Source organism: Mus pahari, chromosome 2 (genome assembly GCF_900095145.1).
Source record: "Mus pahari chromosome 2, PAHARI_EIJ_v1.1, whole genome shotgun sequence".
NCBI lineage: Eukaryota > Metazoa > Chordata > Mammalia > Rodentia > Muridae > Mus > Mus pahari.
Window position 1 is genome coordinate 146,739,606 of NC_034591.1, and position 20,247 is coordinate 146,759,852.

The 20,247-nt window shown below is 37.1% G+C and overlaps 2 protein-coding genes and 1 pseudogene across 2 annotated transcripts in view; all 3 read right to left on the reverse strand.

Annotated features, from left to right (window-relative positions):
* Nucleotides 1-305: 305 nt before the first annotated feature.
* On the reverse strand, nt 306-1,247 carry LOC110316928 (taste receptor type 2 member 107-like). Its single transcript, XM_021191268.1, has one exon. It carries the CDS (start codon nt 1,245-1,247, stop codon nt 306-308), a length of 942 nt encoding a protein of 313 aa, XP_021046927.1.
* Nucleotides 1,248-12,645: 11,398 nt separating this feature from the next.
* LOC110317271 lies at nt 12,646-13,559 on the reverse strand (annotated as a pseudogene).
* Nucleotides 13,560-20,086: 6,527 nt separating this feature from the next.
* LOC110316929 (taste receptor type 2 member 104-like) overlaps nt 20,087-20,247 on the reverse strand; it is a 3,465-nt gene continuing 3,304 nt past the window's right edge. The window contains 1 exon segment of the mRNA XM_021191269.1: nt 20,087-20,239. Coding sequence (XP_021046928.1) covers nt 20,087-20,239 — 153 coding nt within the window.

Genomic DNA, 20,247 nt, shown 5'->3' on the forward strand with positions numbered 1-20,247 from the left:
ACTGATCACGACCATCTGTCTTGTTTTCTTTTACTAATCCTGGGAGCTACAGTGAATCACAAAAAAATGATTTTTTTTTGGTTTATCCTCACAATAAAAGCCTTTATGTGAATTTATCTCCAGGCTAAATGTTATCTTGTTATTTTGTGGGAAGAATTTGCATAGTCAAGTCACAATATGATGTGAGGCTTCACGTGGACTTAACATGCCACCAGAAAACTAGTTTCCATGAGATGTCATCAACCACAGCAGAAAGTTTTCATAACACCAAGTAACAGTTAAAAACCAGTGGAGGAAGAAGGTAGCTATTTATTTGTAAACCCATTTATGTGACTCTGAGATTTTGTCTCACAGCATTTTAAGTGTTGCATTGCCTTCAAAGAGGCTTGCTTTAGCTGCTTATTTCCTAGAATTAGGATGATTGAGTGACCACAGGGATAAAGGCATGTGGCTGTCAAACCAGTTATAAAGAGCAGTTTGTTTTGTGGCAGAATAAAGCATAGCACTTCTATGGAAAGGCCTACAAAATGCAGAATAAAGAGGATCATAAAAGATACTAGAAATTTCATAGCTTTCACATGAACCTTTGTGCTGTGGACTCTGAATCCTGAAACATCTGAGTGCATTTGCTTGACATGTCTCCAGAGGAAAACAATCAACAGAAAGCAGGTAATCATGGATACAATAATGAAGAAAAGGATTCCCAGATTGTTCACACTTTGGTTAATAAGGAAGTAATTTTTCCGCTGGTGGAACAAAGATGTATTTCCCTGGTGCATTGTACTATCTTGAAGTATCTTTGTTATTTGTGGAAAACATAGTAACCATGAGGTAAGTAAGCATCCTGACATAAAGATAAAAACTGCACTCATTCTCCTTTTCAGCCAGAAAAATATAGAGTTGGAAAAATTAGCTATCTTTAGAAAGTAGAGGATGTTGAGGTTGGTGGCAAACCAGACACTTAAGTGATTGAGAAATATCCATATATAAGTAATATATTCAGTTATGTTTCCAGAAGTAAGCATGTGTGGAACAAATACTTGTATATACCCTTGTAAAATTATTATCCACACGACACCAATTCTGGAAATCGACAAGCCAATGAGTATGAGACCAATCTTAGAGAGCTTCCTGTTCTTGGCATAGTCCATGCAGTTAACGAGTGCAATAAATGTGTCCCCTAAAACTCCAAGCACAGCTTCACTAGTGACAACACAAAGAAGGATGCCTTCTGCTGAATTCAGCATCTTTACAGATCTCTAAGTTTACTTCTGCTGCATCTGTTGTAAATTATCTGCTGGACTGTGTCCCATATACTGGCTTCTAGATGGAGAAGTTATGCCATCTTCTTCATCTATGTAGAGACAAGCTTTTCAAGCCTATTGTCATGTGATGGAATCAGAACTTTGTGCATGCTCTTTTGTATTGTTTTTGAAGATTTAGCTTGTCTATAAAATGTGTGCAGACTAGTGTTTGCTTGCAGTTTGTTAATAAGCAAATGGAAGTTTCTATTTCATAAAATTTACTTGTTCCTTTGAAACTATTTGCATTTAGCAATCAAATGTGTGGTATCAGTGTCAAATACACTGGTCAGACAACAGAAACCAACATTGTCCTGCCTCCTCTTCATTATGAAGTCATCATCATCATCTAGGTATGGTGCCACATGCTTGCAGGTCTAGCTCCTTGGGAAGATGAAATTACTTCAATCTAGGAGTTTGAGACATGCGTTATGTACAAAAAGAACTTCAGAAGCCAAAAAGGGCCCAAACCCCAAAAATCTAGAAGGAACAACAAGAAAGGCAATACTTACAAGCACAATTGAAATATATCTAAAAATAGGAGGAAGAAATAATGATAACCCCTGTCTCCATACCATTGACACTACAGAATCTTGAGGTTTCACCAAGAAGCTGGGGTACTTTATAAACTGGATTTTGTGGCTTTCATAGACAAAGATTTTGCTAATGAATTTTAAATAGTCTCTTCATTTTGCATATTTCATTTTGACAACATTCTTGGAATGTTCATGGGTAGGGATTGCTGGTTCTCAGAGTGAAACATAGTCAGGCATAAGCACACTGTATATGATAGTCATCAGGGTACAAAAAACTCTCTTAACATAATTGCTTCAAGAATTAGATAACAACATGGACCCCTCTTTTACATAGTATGAAAACCTAAAAATGAATGTAAACCACAAACCCCTCTCCCTAGATAAGAACTTTATCAATAACACTTCAAAGAAATTCTAATGGTAAATATTCTTGAGATATAATTGGACAGAAATTATCCAATTTAACTTAAAAAGCATATCCAACAACACTAAATAGATATAATGGATTTTGTTTGTAAGGAAAACTTGTAAAGATGCCATATCTTGCAAGGTTACACAGAAGCTATATCATTACTATGATTTATCTGTTTTATATAAATTTTTCCTTTGCCAACATTAAACTTTCTGAGGATAAGGAACTATTAATAAATACAGACCTTCTGTTAAGAGAAACAGATTTGAATGTACTTAAGAACACAACAAAAATACTAAAAAGAAGCTCAGGACATACTATGCATATACTTTTGGGTCTGAGTTACTTCATTCAGGGCGATATTTTTTAATTCCATCCATTTGCCTGCAAACCTCATGATGTCCTCTTTTATAATAGCTCAATAGTATTCCATTGTGTAAATGGAACACATTTTCTGTATGTTTTCTTTCATTGAGGGACATCTGGGTTGTATCCTGCTTCAGGCTATTATTAATAAGACTGCTATGGATAGTGAAGCATGTGTCAGTGTGGTGTGGTGGAGCATCTTTTAGGTAATTGGTCAGGAATGGTATAACTGGGTCTTTCAGTAGAATTATTTCCAATTTTCTGAGGAACAGCCAGATTGATTTCCAGAGTGGTTGAACCAGTTTACAATGCTATCAGCAATTCAAAAGTGTTTCTCTTTCTCCACACCCTAGCCAGCATGTACTATCACATGAATTTTTGATCTTAGCCATTCTGATTGGTATAAGGTGGAATCTCAGAGTCATTTTGATTTGCATTTCCCTGATGATTAAGGATTTTGAACATTTCTTTCAATGCTTCTGGGTCATTTGAGATTCCTCTGTTGAAAATTCTCTGTTTAGCTCTGTACCCCATTTTTTTCTTATAACTCTCTCTTGTGAGGTTATGCCAGTGCCTGGCAAATACAGAAGTGGACGTTCACAGTTAGCTATTGGATGAAGCACAGGGCCCCCAGTGGAGGAGATAGAAAAAGTACCCAAGGACCTGAAGGGGTCTGCAACCCTATAGGTGGAACAACAGTAAGAACTAACCAGTACCCCAGAGCTTGTGTCTCTAGCTGCATATGTAGCAGAAGATGGCCTAGTCGGCCTTATTGGGAAGAGAGTCCCCTTGGTCTTGCAAACTTTATATGTCCCAGTACCAGGGAACACCAGTGCCAAGAAGTGGGAGTGGGTGGGTAGGGAAGCATGGGGGCTAGGGTATGGGGGACTTTCAGCATAGCATTTGAAATGTAAATGAAGTAAATACCTAATAATTTTTTTTAATTCAAATGTTGTTCTTCTTCCTGGTTTCCCCTCAACAAATACCTATTCCATCCCCTTTTCCCCTGCCTCTATGAGGGTGACCCCCCCACCTATGCACCCACTCCCACCTTACTGCCCTAGCATCTCTCTATTCAGGGACATCGAGCCTTCACAGGACCAAGGGCCTCCCCTCCCATTGGTGCCAGATATGGCTTTCTGCTGCTACATACACAGCTGGAGCCATAGGTTCCTCCATGTGTACACTTTGGTTGCTGGGTTGGTTCCTAGGAACTCTGGATCATGTTGCTCTTCCCATGGGGTTACAAACCCCTTCAGACCCTTCAGTCCTTCCCCTAACTCTTCTCTTAGGGTTCCTGTGTTCAGTCAGATGGTTGGCTGCAATCATCCTCATATGTATTGGTTAGGCTCTGGCAGAGCCTCTCAGGGGACAGCTATACCAGGCTCTGCAGATGGGATGGATCCCTAGGTGGGGCAGTCTGTGGATGACCTTTCCTTCAGTCTCTGCTTCACTATTTCTGCATTTTCTTTAGATAGGAACCATTCTGGGTTAAAAGTTTTGATATATGTGAGTGTCCTCAACCAGGAGCTGTGTTTATCCCCTGGATATGGTCTCTATAGGCTCTATCTCCCCTTTGTTAGCTATTTAGGCCAATATCATCCCATTGGGTTCTGGGAACCTCTTGCTTCTCTGGCCTCTAGTGCTTTCTAGTGGCTGCCCTAGTTCCCCATTCCCCACTGTTATACACCTCCATTCAATTTTCTGACTATCTGTACTTCTCCCCATCTTTTCTCATACTTGACCCTGTCCCCCTTTTTCTCACCCACTTCTGTCCACCTCCCAAGGACGTCCCTCTACTTCCCAAAACTCAGGTAACAACAGATATTGGTGAGGATGTGTAGAAAGAGGAACACTCATCCATTGCTTGTGGGATTGCAAGTTGGTACAACCACTCTGGAAATCAGTCTGGCAGTTTCCCAGAAAATTGGACACAGTACTACTGGAAGATCCAACAATACCTCTCCTGGGCATATACCCAGAAGATGTTCCAACTGGTAATAAGAACACATGCTCCACTATGTTCATAGCAGCCATATTTACTGTAAACATCCCAGGTATCCCTAAATAAGAAGAATGAATACAGAAAATGTGGTACATTTACACAACGGAGTACTGTTCAGCTATTAAAAACAATGACTTCAGGAAATTTGCAGGCAAATGAATGGAACTAGAAAATATCATCCTGAGTGAGGTGACCCAGTCACAAAAGAACACAAAAGGTATCTATTCACTAATAAGTGGATATTTAGCACAAAGCTTAGAATACCCAAGATACATCTCAAAGAACACATGAAGATCAACAAGAAGGAAGACCGAATTTTGGACATTTCAGTCCTGTATCCCGCTGTTAAATTGTGTTATTTGATTTTTTTGGAGTCTAACTTCTTGAGTTCTTTATAAATTTTGGATAGTAGCCCTCTGTCAGATATAGGGTTAGTGAAGATCATTTCCCAATTTGTAGGTTGCCATTTTTTCCCCTATAGACAATTTTCATTGCCTTACAGAAGATTTCAGTTTTATAAGGTTCCATTTGTCAATTGTTGATCTTAAAAAGCTGAGCCATTGGTGTTCTGTTCAGAGAATTTTCCCCTGTGCCAATGTGTTCCATGCTATTTCCCACTTTCTTCTCTTTTAAATTCAGTGTATCTTGCTTTATGTGGAGGTACTTGATCCATTTGGACTTGAGCTTTGTACAAGATGATAGAAATGGATCAGTTTTCATTCTTCTACAAGCAGAGTGCCAGTTAGACTAGCACTGCTTGTTTCAAATGTTTTATTTTATCACCATATGATTTTTGGCTTCTTTGTCATAGATCAAGTGTCTGTAGGTATGTGGGTTTATATCTGGGCTTTTGATTCTATTTCATTGATTGACCCATCTGTCTCTGTACCAATACTATTGAGTTTTTATCATTATTACTTTGCAGTAGAGCTTAAGGTCAGATATGGTGATTCTCCAGAAGTTCTTTTATTGTTGAGAATTGTTTTTGCTATTCTGGGCTTTTTGTTTTTCCATATGAAATAAAAAATTGCTCTTCCCATGTCTGTGAAGAATTGTGTTGGAATTTTGATAGGGATTGCATTGAATCTGTAGATTCATTTTGATGAGATGGCCACTTTAACTATGGTAATTCCACTGATTCACTAGCATGGGATATCTTTCTATCTTTTGAGGTGTTCTTCGATTTCTTTCTTCAGGGACTTGAAGTTGCTTGATTAAATCTACACCAAGATATTTTATATTATTTGTGACTATTGTGAAGGGAGTTGTTTACCTAATTTCTTTCTTAGCCCATTTGTCACTTGTATAAAGAAAGTCTACTGATTTTTTTGAATTAGTTTTACATCCAGGTGCTTAACTGAAGTTGTTTATCAGCTATTGGAGTTCTCTGGAAGAATTTTGAGGGTCACTTATGTTTACTATCAGTATCATCTGCAAATAGTGATAACTTGCCTCCTTTCTTTCCAGTTTGTATGCCGTTAATCTCCTTTTATTTTCTAATTGCTTGAATAGAACTTCAAGATCTATATTCAATAGATAGAGCAAGAGCAGGCAGACTTGTCTTGTGACTGATTTCACTGGGATTGCTTTAAGTTATTCTCCCTTTCATTTGATGTTGACTGTTGGTTTGCTGTACACTGCTTTTATTATGTTTACAATATGTCATGAATTCCTGATTTCTCCAAGTCTTTTAACAAGAAGTGGTGTGGTGTTTTGTCAAAGTCTTTTTTAGCATCTAATGTGATGATCATGTTTTTTTTTCTTTGAGTTTGTTTATATAGTGGATTACATTGATGGATTTTCATATATTGAACCATCCCTACATTCTTGGGATAAATTAGGTAGGGTTCCCTCTGATTTGATTTTGAGGAATAGTTTGAGGAGTATTATTTTTAGCTATTATCTGAATTTTCGGTGGAATTTTTCACTAAAACCATCTATCCCTGTCTTTTTTTTTTTTTTTTTTTTTTGAGAGGATTTTAATGACTACTGCACTTTCTTTAGGGGTTATGGGACGGATTAGATACTTTACTTCATCTTGATTTGAGTTTGGTACATGATATCTGTCTAGAAAACCATCCATTTTACCTAGGTTTTCCAGTTTTGTTGGGTATAGGCTTGTGTAGAAAGATCTGATGACTTTTGGAATTTCCTCCTTTTCTTTTCTAATGTATTCTATTCTATTCATGATTTTGTTGATATGGATATTGTTTCTGTGCCTTTTAGCTAGTTTGCCTAATGGTTTATCTATATGCTTGATTTTCTTAAGTAACCAGTTCTTAGTTTTTTGATCCTTTGTATCATTTTCTTGGTTTTTAATTAGTTGATATCAGTCCTGAGTTTGACTATTTTCTGCTCTCATCTCTCCACTTATCTTGGGTATGCTTGCTTGTTTTTGTTTAGAGCTTTCTGATGTGCTCTTAACTTGCTAGTATAGGATTTCTCCAATTTCTTTGTGAAATCACTTAGTGCTATGAACTTTCCTCTTCACTCTGCTTTCCTTTTGTCCAGTAATTTTGAGTATGCTGTGCCTTCAGTGTTTGCCAGAGGCCAACCCCAGCTCGAGTATTCTTTCTTGTTGCTTCTTCTTGAGGCAGCCTAGGGGAAAGCACGTCAGTGGAGGGTAAGTCTTTGTCTTACAAGATATTTTGGCCTGCTGTATAATAATAAAAATTTGCTTATTTAAACCTCAGTTACTATGCTACTGTAGCTGACTGGCCTTACTTTTTTTTTCCTTTCTTTGTTTTTTAATTGGATATTTTGTTAATTTACATTTCAAATATTATCCTCTTACCTGATTTCCTTCGCACATTCCCCTAAACTGGGGCATCAAACCTTCACAGGACCAAGAGCTTCTCCCATCGATGCCCGACAAGACTCTGCTACATATATGACTGGAGCCATGGGTCCCTCCATGTGTACTCCTTGGTTGGAGATTTAGACACTGGGAGCTCTGGTTGGTTGATATTGTTATTCCTATTGTATTGCAAAACCCCTTCCGCTCCTTCAGTCCTTTCTCTAACTCCTCCATTGGGGACCCAGTGCTCAGTCCAATCAATGGTTGGCTGTGAGAATCCGCCTCTGTATTTGTCAGGCTCTGGCAGAGCCTTTCAGGAGACAGATATATCAGGCTGATGTTAGCATGTACTTCTTGGCATCAACACTAGTGTCTGGGTTTGGTGACTGTGTGGAGCAGAGAATGCCCCACCTGGGGATCCATCCCATATAAGTTCTTCCAGAGACTCACAAATACAGAGGCAGGTGCTAGCAGCCAACTAGGACCTAACCCTAACCCATAGGAAGAACAACAATATTAACCAACCAGACACCCCCTACCTAGACCTCCCAGGGATTAAACCACCAACCAAAGAGAATACATGGAGCAACCCATGGGTCCAGCAACATACATAGCAGAGAATGTCCTTGTCTGGCATCACTGGGAGAAGAGGCCTTTGGTTCTCTGAAGGCTTGATGCTCCAGTGTAAGGGAACACCAGGGTGGAGAGGTGGGAGTGGGTGGTGGGTGGGGAAGCTCCCTCATAGAAGCAGGGGGAGGGGTGATGGGATAGTGGCTTCAGGGAAGGGAGACCCAGAAAGGGGATACATTTGAAATGTGAAATTTTAAAAATCCAATAAAAGAAAAATATGTGCTGAAGTAGTTGATTAGTAGTAAACCTTAATTTCCTTTGAGCAGATGTTCATAAAAACAAAACAAAACATATAAAAAACCCACCCAACTACAAAAAAATCACTCATAAAAGTGAGCCCTCTGGCTTTGCCCCTCCCAAATTAGTAGTAAGAATGAGTGCTATCAAGAAACAAGAGCCCCTAGAAGGCAGTATTGTCAGGAATAAATGAGAAAATATGCACTCAGCAAAGGGCTTAAGTGGTGATATTTATCTTGAACCGTGGCATTCAATAGAAAAGAAATTGCAAAGATTTATTGCTATGAGAGGTACTAACAACATCCTCGCATATGTGAGCATTGGAACCAAAATCTATGACCACATTTCATCAAATTGTACAAGCTAAAATTTTAGTTTTAATGATCTATAACTTGAATGTCATGGCTAATGATCATAAAACCAGCATATGAGAAGCTAATAATCACTTTGAGTTTGAGACTAGCCTGTTCTATATAGAGAGATCCTGTTGAAAAAAATCCCAAGACTGGTCATGTCTTTAGACATTGTTAATACTTAAAGTCAATTCCTTGCTGGCAGAACACACTGAAAACTTGAACATCAGATTCCCAGAGACAAATTTATAATAGAAGTGGGTTCAAAATAGAACCTCACAATACAGGGCAAGTGAGTATTGAGTTTAGGTAGTAGAATGCTTGCCCAGTTTACACAAAGACCTGGTTTTGATCCCTAGCATGGAATAAAATCAGGCTTGTTGGTGCATCCTTTATAGTCTCAGTGTTCAAGAGGCGAACACTTGAGACATGGAAATTCAAAATCATCTGCAGCTACACAGCAAGTGTGAGGCTGACCTGAACTATACAACACCTTGTTTTAAAGAGGAAGATACTCCATTATGTCTAGACCACTAAAATCATGCTAGTGAGAGCAACAAAGCACTTATTTAGGCCTGAAAGAGCAGTGGATAGTGTCTGTGAAGTTGCAACAAACACTCTTCCCCTTGTCTAAGAAAGAATGTTAACCACGCAGATTTTTTTTCGTTTTACAGATTTTAACTTTTATTCATCTGTTATGTAATGTATATGAACAGTACATAGGAAATTAAGTGATTTATAAAGGATTAAACAAGTAAACAAAACATCATACGTACCATTATACAGAGATAAGGTTACTTATAAATTTAATAAATAGTCCTCCTCCTTCCCTTCTTTTCTTTCTCTCTGTACCTAAGTGTCTATTTGTCTATCTGAAAATATATGTATAGTTAATTAAGAATTGAAAGTATAGTAATTATAATCAATATTTTGTTCATACCTTTTAATTTATAACATTAGGCTTAATGAATCTATTATATAAAAATGGAACATTGCAATAAAAGGAGTAGGCACAATTAAACGTAAACTAATGTTGGCAAAATGTGCAAGAAGAGAAAACAAAAATCCCGTAAGTTTCAATTCACATAAACTACAAACTGATTTCTCCAAACATTACAAAATATTTTCTAGATAGCAAATTAAGGGGAAATAACACAAAGCATATATGGCATAATGTTAAAGTATAAGATAATAAAGGAAAGCATTAAGATAGTGGTAAGAAACAATCAAACAAATAATTACTAAACAGTGTATGCTGTCAGCTAAAATCCCAACCTCAGTATAGAATATGTACTCATTTGTAAAGTGAACTTTTGTAATAAGACAGCATGGAAATAGTAAGGCTGGATGGTGGTGGATATTTATTCACACTTAAGATATTTATTATTTCTTGAAAGAGTTATCAGTTCTGTTTGAAATTCGGTGAGCTAGAGTTTTAGAATTTTCCTCAAAATAAGACTCCTGCAGTTTCTTTGGCACCTTTGGTGCACAAGATCTTTTCCCACCCAGATCTCCTTCTTCTTTCCACCCTACTCTTCAGCTTTACTCAGACTTGATCCAAATCTATCTTAACTTTACAGAAACCTTCTTTTCCCCAAGGACACAACCATTCATTTGTTCACTACTAATTAGAGACTTTATCTTAGAAATATAACAATAGATATTTTAGTTATTGCTTATTATTTTTCTTCCTAGTATATATTATTTACTGTACTATAGCCATGTTCAACACTATAGTTTAAATGTATGAAACTGTTGTTTAAAGAAAGTTTTATTGTTATTGCTGTCGTTTGCCAAGACCGGCTTAGCCATGGTAGGGATGGGATGACATGGATCACATCCCTGGTACACAGACAATTTGCTTGTATAATAATGTACATACATTCATGTTCCTTCTTTGAGAAATGTTCTCTGCCATGATTAATAAGTCCATCATTATCAGAGACAGCATGAGTCAGGTAGTTGAAGGTGTGGCTAATGTATTAACAAAAATGGTTAATGCTGAGACATCCCTTAAAGCTGTAGAAAAGAACTCTAAAAACATGAGTTCAAAAATACATAATTTCTCAACCAAGCAAAATATAAGGATGAAATATGAATTGTGTAAGGAAATTCACAGATCCAAAAGAAGAAAGGCAGTTACACTATGAGCCAGCTTGTCAGAAAGATATTAGGGAAGGAGATAGAGATTTAGGGAGTGGTGCTGGCAAGGTAAGATCACACTCAGCAATGTTTTTCTGTTTGTACTTAGAGAGGCAGGCAGATTCTTGAATTCAAGGTCAGCTGGGAGAGAGGGAGTTTAGGTTTAGGCACAGGTGTGGTAGGAACATCCATATCTTTCCCCAATTTCATGTTCTAAGTGTCAAGATTGAGCTTAACTGTCCAGCTTTGCTTTTTAATTGGATCATCTTGAGGAAAGGGTGTCAGTGCTCCATGGAAGTCAGAAGAATCCTAAAGTAAAACCTTGTTTCTTGTGTTTATCTTCACCATAAATGACTATACGTGATAATTTCCAGTCAGACATTTTTCCTCTGGGAAATGTGTAGGAAGAAGTAGCAGGGCCAGAAGACTGATTAAGTCACTGAATTTGTACATGGAATTAAAAGTCCTTCCATGAAGGAGGATTTTGTGATATACTAAAAACTGGAATTTGGGGGAATTGGGAGAGTGAAGTAGAAACTTAATGCAATGGAAATTCCCAGGAATCTATCAGGGTGACCCCAGGTACAACTCCTAGTAATGTGGGATAAGGAGCCTGAACCAGACATCCAGTGGAGAGATTGGGACACAAATACAGCCAAAAATCTTCGTCCTACAATTTATCCTGCCTACAAGATATGCAGGGGTAAAGATGGAGCAGAAACTGAGGGAATGGCCAACCAATGACTGGTTTAACTTGAGATGGAGCAACTGGTTCCACTCAATGAGATGGATCCTACCCCTGATACTTCCCCAGAACCAGAGGCTGGACAACCCAGAGACATAGAATAGGACCAAACATGACCAACAGATTAAAAACTGAAATAATTCCTAATGATATTCTGCTATAACAGAATATCATACACCAGAGCCTAGAGTACATTAGAAAGGCTGATGGGCTCAGATGCAGAGACATTCAGCCGAACATTGGACAGAGCTTGGGGAATCCTTTATAAGATGGGGAGGAAGGATTTTAGGAGTCAGAGGGGTCAAGGGCACCAAAAGAAAATCCACAGAGTCAACTAATCAGGCTCATAGTGGCTCACAGAGATGGAACCAACAATCAGAGAGCCTGCATGGGTCTGGCCTAGGTCCTCTGCTATGGCTGTATATCTTGATCTTCTTGTGGGACTCCTAACAGTGGGGGTTGGGGTTGGCTCTGACTCTTTTGACTGTTTCTTGAACCCTTTCCTCCTACTGGGTTGATTTATTGAGCCTTAATATGAGAGGGTTACCTAGTCTTAGTGCAACTTGATATGAATTCTTAGTTAATATCTCTGAGAGGCCTTGCTTTTTCTGAAGGGAAATAGGGTAGTAATAGATTTGGGGACAGGGAGGTTATAAACATGGGACAGGAGGACAGGAGCAAGGGAATGAAATTGCTGTTGGTATGTAATATATGAGAGAAGATTAAACAAACAAACAAACCTCACCAAACTATTGTATAGCAGACATGGTGGTACATCTTTAATCCCAGCACTCGGGAGTCTGGGGTAACTGGATCTCTGGGTTCAAGGCCAGCCTCATCTACAGATGTGCTCCAAGAGAGCCAAGGCTACAAAGAGAAATCATGTATTGGAAGGACAACACAAAATAAACTACAAAAAGAAAGAGCTGTATGAGCTTTTCACTGCTTAACCATAACTTCAGTGGTCACCCTGCCCCCAAAACAAAATTGCAAAATTTTCCATGACATCTAGCAAGATGGTTTTTTTAATCACTGCAAGTATTTGGAAGTGAAACTGTCTTTAAAGATCTCAACATCTCCACACCAGGCTATTTCTTGTGACCATTCATTTCTCTGTAAGTCTACCATGTCACTCTGACGTCCTTGTCTTTCTTATGGCATTTAAATTGCTTCAGTGCCTTCAAAGAAGCCTGCTTCAGTTGGCTGTTTGCTACAATTAGGATAAATGAATGACAGCAAGGATACATGCATGAAATTATCAAACCCAAAATAAATAGCAGTTTATTTTCATATTTTAAAAAGCTCAATGTTTCTATCAAAATACCTATGAAATGCAAGATTAACAGGATAATAAAAGAAATTAAGACTATCATGAGCTTCTGTGTTAAAACTTTTGAATCTTGAGACATACAACTGCATCTTTCTGTTGTGTTTCCAAAGTGAAATAATTAATAGGAAGCATGTAATGATAGCCACCATAAAGAAGAATATAACTCCCAGGTTGAGAAGAATGTGGTTTACAATGAACTCATTCTTATGGAGGTAAAACTGCCAGGAAGCATTTCTGTGTTGCTTTTTAACATTAGATTACTTCACGATTTGTGGGAAAGCAATTGACCATGATATAAATAAGCATCCCAGGAGAAAGAAAAATATTGTATTGATTCTTCTTTTCAAGCAGAAGAAGATGTAGTGAGAAAAATTTGCTATCTTCAGGAGACAGAAGAGGTTGAGGCTGGTATCAAATCATTTATTTGTGATTGGTAATTATCCATATGAAAGCAATGACTATAATGTGGGCATCAGAGGCAACCACATGTGGTGAAAATAATTTTAAATATCCATCAGAGATTATTATACATATGACACAGATTCTGCAAATTGCCAAGCCTGTGAAAATAAAGCCAGCTCTGGATAACTTCTGCCTGACACAGTTAATGCAATTTGCATGCAAGATAAATGCATTCCCTAGAACTCCCAGAACTGAACCACTAGTTGCAAAACAAAGGAGGATTCCTTCTGCTACAGTCAGCATCTCTACAGATCCCTAAGGTTGCTTCTGCTGCAACTATAACTATTTTTATTTTTTTTATTTTTTTTTATTTTTTTTTTTTTTTTTACCTCTGCAGAATGTTGCTTTATAATGGAAGCTTGAGAGATGAATGGTGTTTTTCTTCAGTCTTTAAAGATTTCAGAGTGGCCCAGCAGTGGATTTTGGTGGAATCAGAAATATCTTTATGGAGTTCTCTCTGTTCTTTAAGGCTCAGACTGCTTATAGAATATGTGCAAACTAATGTCTTCTTTCAGTTTGTTAATAAGCAAATGAATGCTTCTGTTTCATGGATTTTACTTGGCCATTTGACACTGTTTTGCATTTAATGAACTGAATGGAGATACAGGAATGCTAGATATATGCTGACAAGATCCAAACCAACAAATATAGAACTTGCAGTTTATCCTTTTTCGTAGCAACTCTTTGATAGCTGGGCTTAGTGGAAACTGCCTGAACCTATAACTCCTCAGGAGACTAAGACATGGGGATCACTTAAGCCTAGGGGATCCAGACTAGTTTCTATAACAGAGTGAGAGTTCACAAACAAAAATAAAATTCACAACCTCTGAAAACTCCAACATCATATAAAAAAATAACCAAAAGGGTAAAAAATTATACTTTCATTATTAAAACAATATTTAGAACACTTGAACAAACCACACTTTTAAATAGATTAATGTTAATTAAAATCTAAGTTTAGCTGTGGGAAGGGTAAAATTTACAACTTTAAAAATGTTTTAAATATTTTGATTGGCTTATGTTCATTGCATATAAGACTAGTTTCACAAAGACAGTTTCATTCAAGATGATGTATCTTCAGTTGATCTCATCTTCATACAAATGACATTCTTGTTTATGGCTCAACTGAACTGTACTGTGTATATACATCATATTTGGCTTAAGAATTTATCTATTGAAAGATCAGCAAAGGCTGATTCTATACGTCTTTTTGGTGTGACTAGTGGTGCAGTAACATAGAAATACAAATATCTTTGTGGCATGTTGATTAATCCTTCATTAATCTTAAATCAGTCTCTATTATTTCATTGTACTTACTGAATTGGATTTATTTTGTTTTCATTACAATAATACTTTGAGGTACATCATTACATTATTTATTTAAAATACTCATGCCCTTTAAAAAGACATTGTGTTTACCATAGATACATTTTTATAAGATAGTTTATTGCAGTGATCAATTATCAGTGAAAAATATCAANCATTTATAACATTTTAAGAATGACAAGTCCACAGAACATGCTTGGGAGCTGTAGTTTTATCCCTTAAAGATAATGGAGAATTAAAATCAAGCAAGTAAGTATGGAATTTACTTTTTCAAAGATTAAATACAAACTGAACAAAACTCTACCTCAAAACATATCACCCAGGTGTAATTAAATCAGTGTTAAAACATTCTTTTCTCAACTTTGATCTTTCTTATAGCCCTCTAAAAATAGCAATAGGATGAGCTCTTACTGAAAAGCTTAACAAAGCAGCATTACCTCACCATTGACCTTAAAACAAANATTGGTCCATTTTACTCTAATGATAGCTGTCATTTCCACAGATGTACCATATGTGATTTAGTTTACTTTACCATAATTTTGTGTCTATTCTGTAATGAACAAGTGGTTTGGGTGCTCTTCATTGGCTTCAAGCTTTGCAAAAATGTAAGAGTTTCAACTAAACTTTACTAATTCAAAAAGTCAGTACCTTGTTTTTTCTAGGTACTGGTCACTCTTCCAGCTAGCTCTTTCAACTTTCAAGGAAACGTATAAGTTAAAAATCATTGTAAGAGAGGACCTTTCAATGTGTTACCAATGGAAACTAAGAACATTTTTGCTAAGTTAGATGAGGTATATTTANATAATGGCATTGTATGTGTATTCTTTATAAGAACATTTTGTGAAATTCTGCAGTATTTTTTCCATCATCACTTTGGAACAGTANAGACTTACAAACTATAATAGGATCTATTGTCTGAATAATAAGTGACTCTAGAAGAAAAAATAAAAGCAAACTAGTAAAACATGCATATAATTCAGAAATTATCTACTTCTGAAATTACTAATTGCCTAAAAAAACTAAAATATTTTAAATTTCATAATTCATAAGTTTATAGTACTCGAAGTATTAGCTAGAACAATAAGACAAAAAGAAATCAAGGGAATACAAATTGGTAAAGAATAAATAAAGGTATCACTATTTGCAGNTGATATGATAGTATACATAAGCAACCCCAAAAATTCTACCAGAGAACTTCTCCAGCTGATAAACAATTTCAGCCAAGTGGCAAGATATAAGAATAACTCAAATAATTCAGTAGCTTTCCTTTATACAAAGGATAAACAGGCTGAAAAAGAAATTAGGGAAACAATTCCCTTCGCAATAGCCACCAACAGTATAAAGTATCTTTGGGTAACTCTAACCAAACAAGCGAAAGACCTGTATGACAATAACTTCAAGTCTCTCAAGAAAAAATTGAAGATCTCTGAAAATGGAGAGATCTCCCATGTTCATGTATTAGCAGGATTAACATAGTAAAAATAGCCATCCTACCAAAGGCAATCTGTAGATTCAGTGCAATCTCCATTAAAATCCCAACACAAATCTTCAAAAAAATGGAAAGAGCAATTCTCAAATTCATCTGGAAAGGCAAAAAAATCAGAAGAGCAAAATCAATTCTTAACAATAAAAGAACAGCTGGAGGAATCACCATACCTGACATCAAGCTTTACTACAAAGCAATAGTGATAAAATCTGCATGGTATTGGTACAGAGACAGACATGTTGAAAAGTGGAATAGAACTGAAGAACCAGAAATAAAACCACACACTTACTGTCATTTGATTTTTGACAAAGGCACCAAAAATATTCAATAGGAAAAAGAAAGTATCTTCAATAAATGGTGCTGGTCTAACTGGCTGTCTGTATATAGAAGCATGAAAATAGAGCCATATTTGTCACCTTGTTCAAAGCTCGAGCCCAGGTAGATCAAGAATCTTAGCATAAAACCAGATACACTGAGTCTAATAGAAGAGAAAATGGGAAAGAGCCTTGAACTCATTGACACAGGGGGAAATTTCCTAAACAGAACTCCAATGGCTCATGCTCTAAGTTCAAGAATTGATAAGTGGGAGCTCATGAAACTGGAAAGCTTTTGTAAGGCAAAGGACATAGTTGATAAGACAAATTGGGAACCTACAAATTGGGAAAAAAAATCTTCACTGACATCACATCAAGTAGAAGGTTAATATCCAAAATATATAAAGAACTCAAGAAGTTAATCACCAAAAACCAAACAACTCAATCAAAAAATGAGGTATAGAACTAAAGTAAGAATTCACAATGGAGGAATCTGGAATGGCTGAGAAGCACCTAAAGAAATGTTCAAAGTTGTTAGTAACCAGAGAAATGCAAATCAAAACGACTGTGAGATTCCACCTTACACCAGTCAGAATGGCTAAGAACAAAACCTCAGGTGACAACACATGTTGGAGAGGATGTGGAGAAAGAGGAACACTCCTCCATTGCTGGTGGGATTACTAATTGGTACAACCACTCTGGAAATCAATCTGGAGGCTCCTTAGAAAATTGAAAGTAGCTCTACCAGAAGATCCAGCTACACTGCTCTTAAGAATATATCCAAAAGATGCCCCACCATGCCACAGGGGCACATGTACCACTATGTTCATACAAGCCTTAATTAATCTGGACNCCTGAGATCTTTCAAACACTGGACCACCAAACAGACAGCATACAGCAGCTGACAGGAGGCCCCCAACATAAACATAGTAGAGGACTTCTAGGTCTTTGTTCATTCAGAGATGATGCACCTAACCCTCAACAGACTGGAGGCCCCAGGGAGTTTAGGGGTCAGATGGGATGGAAGGTGGGGGCATTCATGTGGAGACCGGGCGGGATGGGGAGGAGCAGTTGGAGGGTGAATGGGGAGGAGCGGGGAATGGAATATGGAGTATAAAAACTGAATTACAAATAAAATTAAATTAAGAAAATTTAAAAATAAAGAAAAAATGTATGAGTTTATAAAGATGTATTACCATGTCTCCCAAATACTGGATTTTCTTTACTTCTCCCCTTGCTTTTTCTATCCTTTTTGCTTAAGCCTTTTTTTGAGTTTCAATCTATACTAGCTTATCTCCAGTGACAACCTCACACTCCAATGTCCCAGTCCAACCATTGAGCACTTAATAGTTATTAATTAATTAATTAATTAATACATTATTGTTCACTATTTTTCACCATATTATCATTGTACTGATATTTGGTTCTGTGCTGTGTTTTCGACATCTAGTAATGTTCTTTTTTTGCTGACACTTGTGGTTGAATTAGGGAAAATCTGGAAAAAGCTGAGGAGGAGTGCAACCCTGTAGGAGGAGCAGCAGTCTCAATTAACCTGGACCCTCGAGATCTCTCAGACACTGGACCACCAAACAGGCAGCATACACCAGCTGATAGGAGGCCCCAAACACATATACAGCAGAGGACTGCCAGGTCTGGGTTTAGTCAGAAAAGATGCACCTAACCCTCAGGAAATTGGAGGCCCTAGGGTGTTTAGTGGTCTGGTGTGGTGGGGGTGGTGGGGTGGTGACATCCTCATGGAATCAGGAGGCAGGGAGAGGTTATCGGATGTGGGACAGTCGGAGGGTGTACCAGGAGGGGAATAAAATTTAGAGGGTGAAAAAAAAGGATTAAATAAAATAAATAAATTTTAAAATTGGATGAAAATTTAATATCATTCATGTTTCATAATGCTTGATTTATGTCTATTTGACAGTGTAAAAAACTTAAGCCAGGATAAATACAGAAAACAAAATATAGATATAAATTTCATGATCCAACATCGTAGTGACTTATTATACACACTCAAAAGTAACCATTATATGGGAGTATTTTTACATGGGAAGTCAATAACTCGTAATTGGTAGGAAGAGAGTTGCTTCTAAGCATGATTTCAGATGTTCTTATCTAATGAATTTTGTTGAAACTGGTTACTGACATTTGATTTCTTTTGTAATTTTTATTATTTTTTATTGTAAATTATTATATTTATTTATTTATTCATTCATTTATTTATATTCCAAATTCTATTCATCCCTCCCCCGCCCCTGTCCACCCTTCCACTCTTTCACATCCCATACCTCCTCCTTATGCCCCTGTCTCCATGAGGATGTCTTCACCACCCACTCATATATAATATATTTTGGTCCTACTTTTCCTCTCTTCCAACTCCTCCAAGAACCTCCCAATCTCTTTACCCACCCAACCAGGTCATTTCTGTCTCTCTCTCTCTGCTCAAAACACTTATTTCAATTTTTTTGTTTCACTTTTATCTATATATACATTACAAAACAAGATAATTAAAGTAGAAAATATTGCTTTAGAAACTTACATAGCAACTGAATTAATCTTTCATTTGTATCAGAATATAAGAGACTTATCATTAGCATGAAACTAATGCTCTTTTGTAAGTCAGCATAACACATTCACCTAGATCAGTGGTTGTACATCACTTAGATCACCTTCCTAATGCTGCGACCCTTTGCTACCCTCCCTCATGTGCTGATCCCAACCATAACGTTATTTTTTGCAGTTTCCTAACTGTTATATTGTTACTGTTACAAATTGTAATGTAAATATCTGATGTGTAACTGCTATGAAGGGGTTATTCAGCCTCCCAAGGGGTTGAGATTCAAAACGTGACAACCACTGATTTAGATTATTAGTTGGGTAAAAAAATATTCTCTAAAAAAATAATAGACATATGTGTCTATGAGTATACGTCTATATACATGAGTGTTTGTGTGTGTATGTGCATGTGGTTAAGTGCATGTGTGTGTGTGTGTGTGTGTGTGTGTGAATATGTGCGTGAGTGTGTGCGCATGCTTGTGTATGTGTAAGGGTGTGTGTTGAAACAGTAAGATAGAATTCTAAACTACATGGATTTGCTCCTGGTTTGCTCTTTTTATCTGTGCAGAAGCAGAGTGAGACAGTGGTTTTTGGATCTATTCCAGCAGAATTCTTCCTCAGATATCTTTGCTCCATACCTTGGCTTCATCTGAAATTGCTGTATTTATATACATGATGACCAGTTTAATCTTCTTTCAGAAACAGTCTGCTTTCTCAGCCATTTCCCACAGATCCTGTCTACTGTCACGATTGTCACCAGAAGCATCCCTCTGGCTCCTCAGATCCATGTCCCAAATGTGAAGATCCATCAAACATGTCTGAAAACCCCTTACTCCCCCTTTGTTTTTTCTGGTGAATGGGTGTCAATGCTTTAGAAACTCAATGGAATAAGACTGAGAAGTCTTATTTTCAATGTTTGCTCTTACTATGAAAATTTTACACTGGAGGAGCTGCAGTCAATCAGTTCCCAAAGGCTTCAAAGATGTTTAACAGTTCAATTAAAAGTGTGAAAACATAATGGAAATGGAAAGGGCTTCAGNGATTCCTTGCTGAACTGTGCCAGAACATCCATTTCTCTGTTAAGTCTCACAGCATTTAAATCTTTGCAGTGCCCTCATAGTGGCTTGCTTCATCTCCNTGCTTGTTAGAATTAGGATAAAGGAATGACAACAGGGATACATGGCTGACAAAGTGAAGCCAAAAATAAAGAGAAGTTTACTGTCTATAAGAAACAAGCATA

What these genes read in the sequence shown, in the direction of transcription:
- LOC110316928 (XM_021191268.1), bottom strand. Translation starts at nt 1,247, where the DNA reads ATGCTGAATTCAGCAGAAGGCATCCTTCTTTGTGTTGTCACTAGTGAA.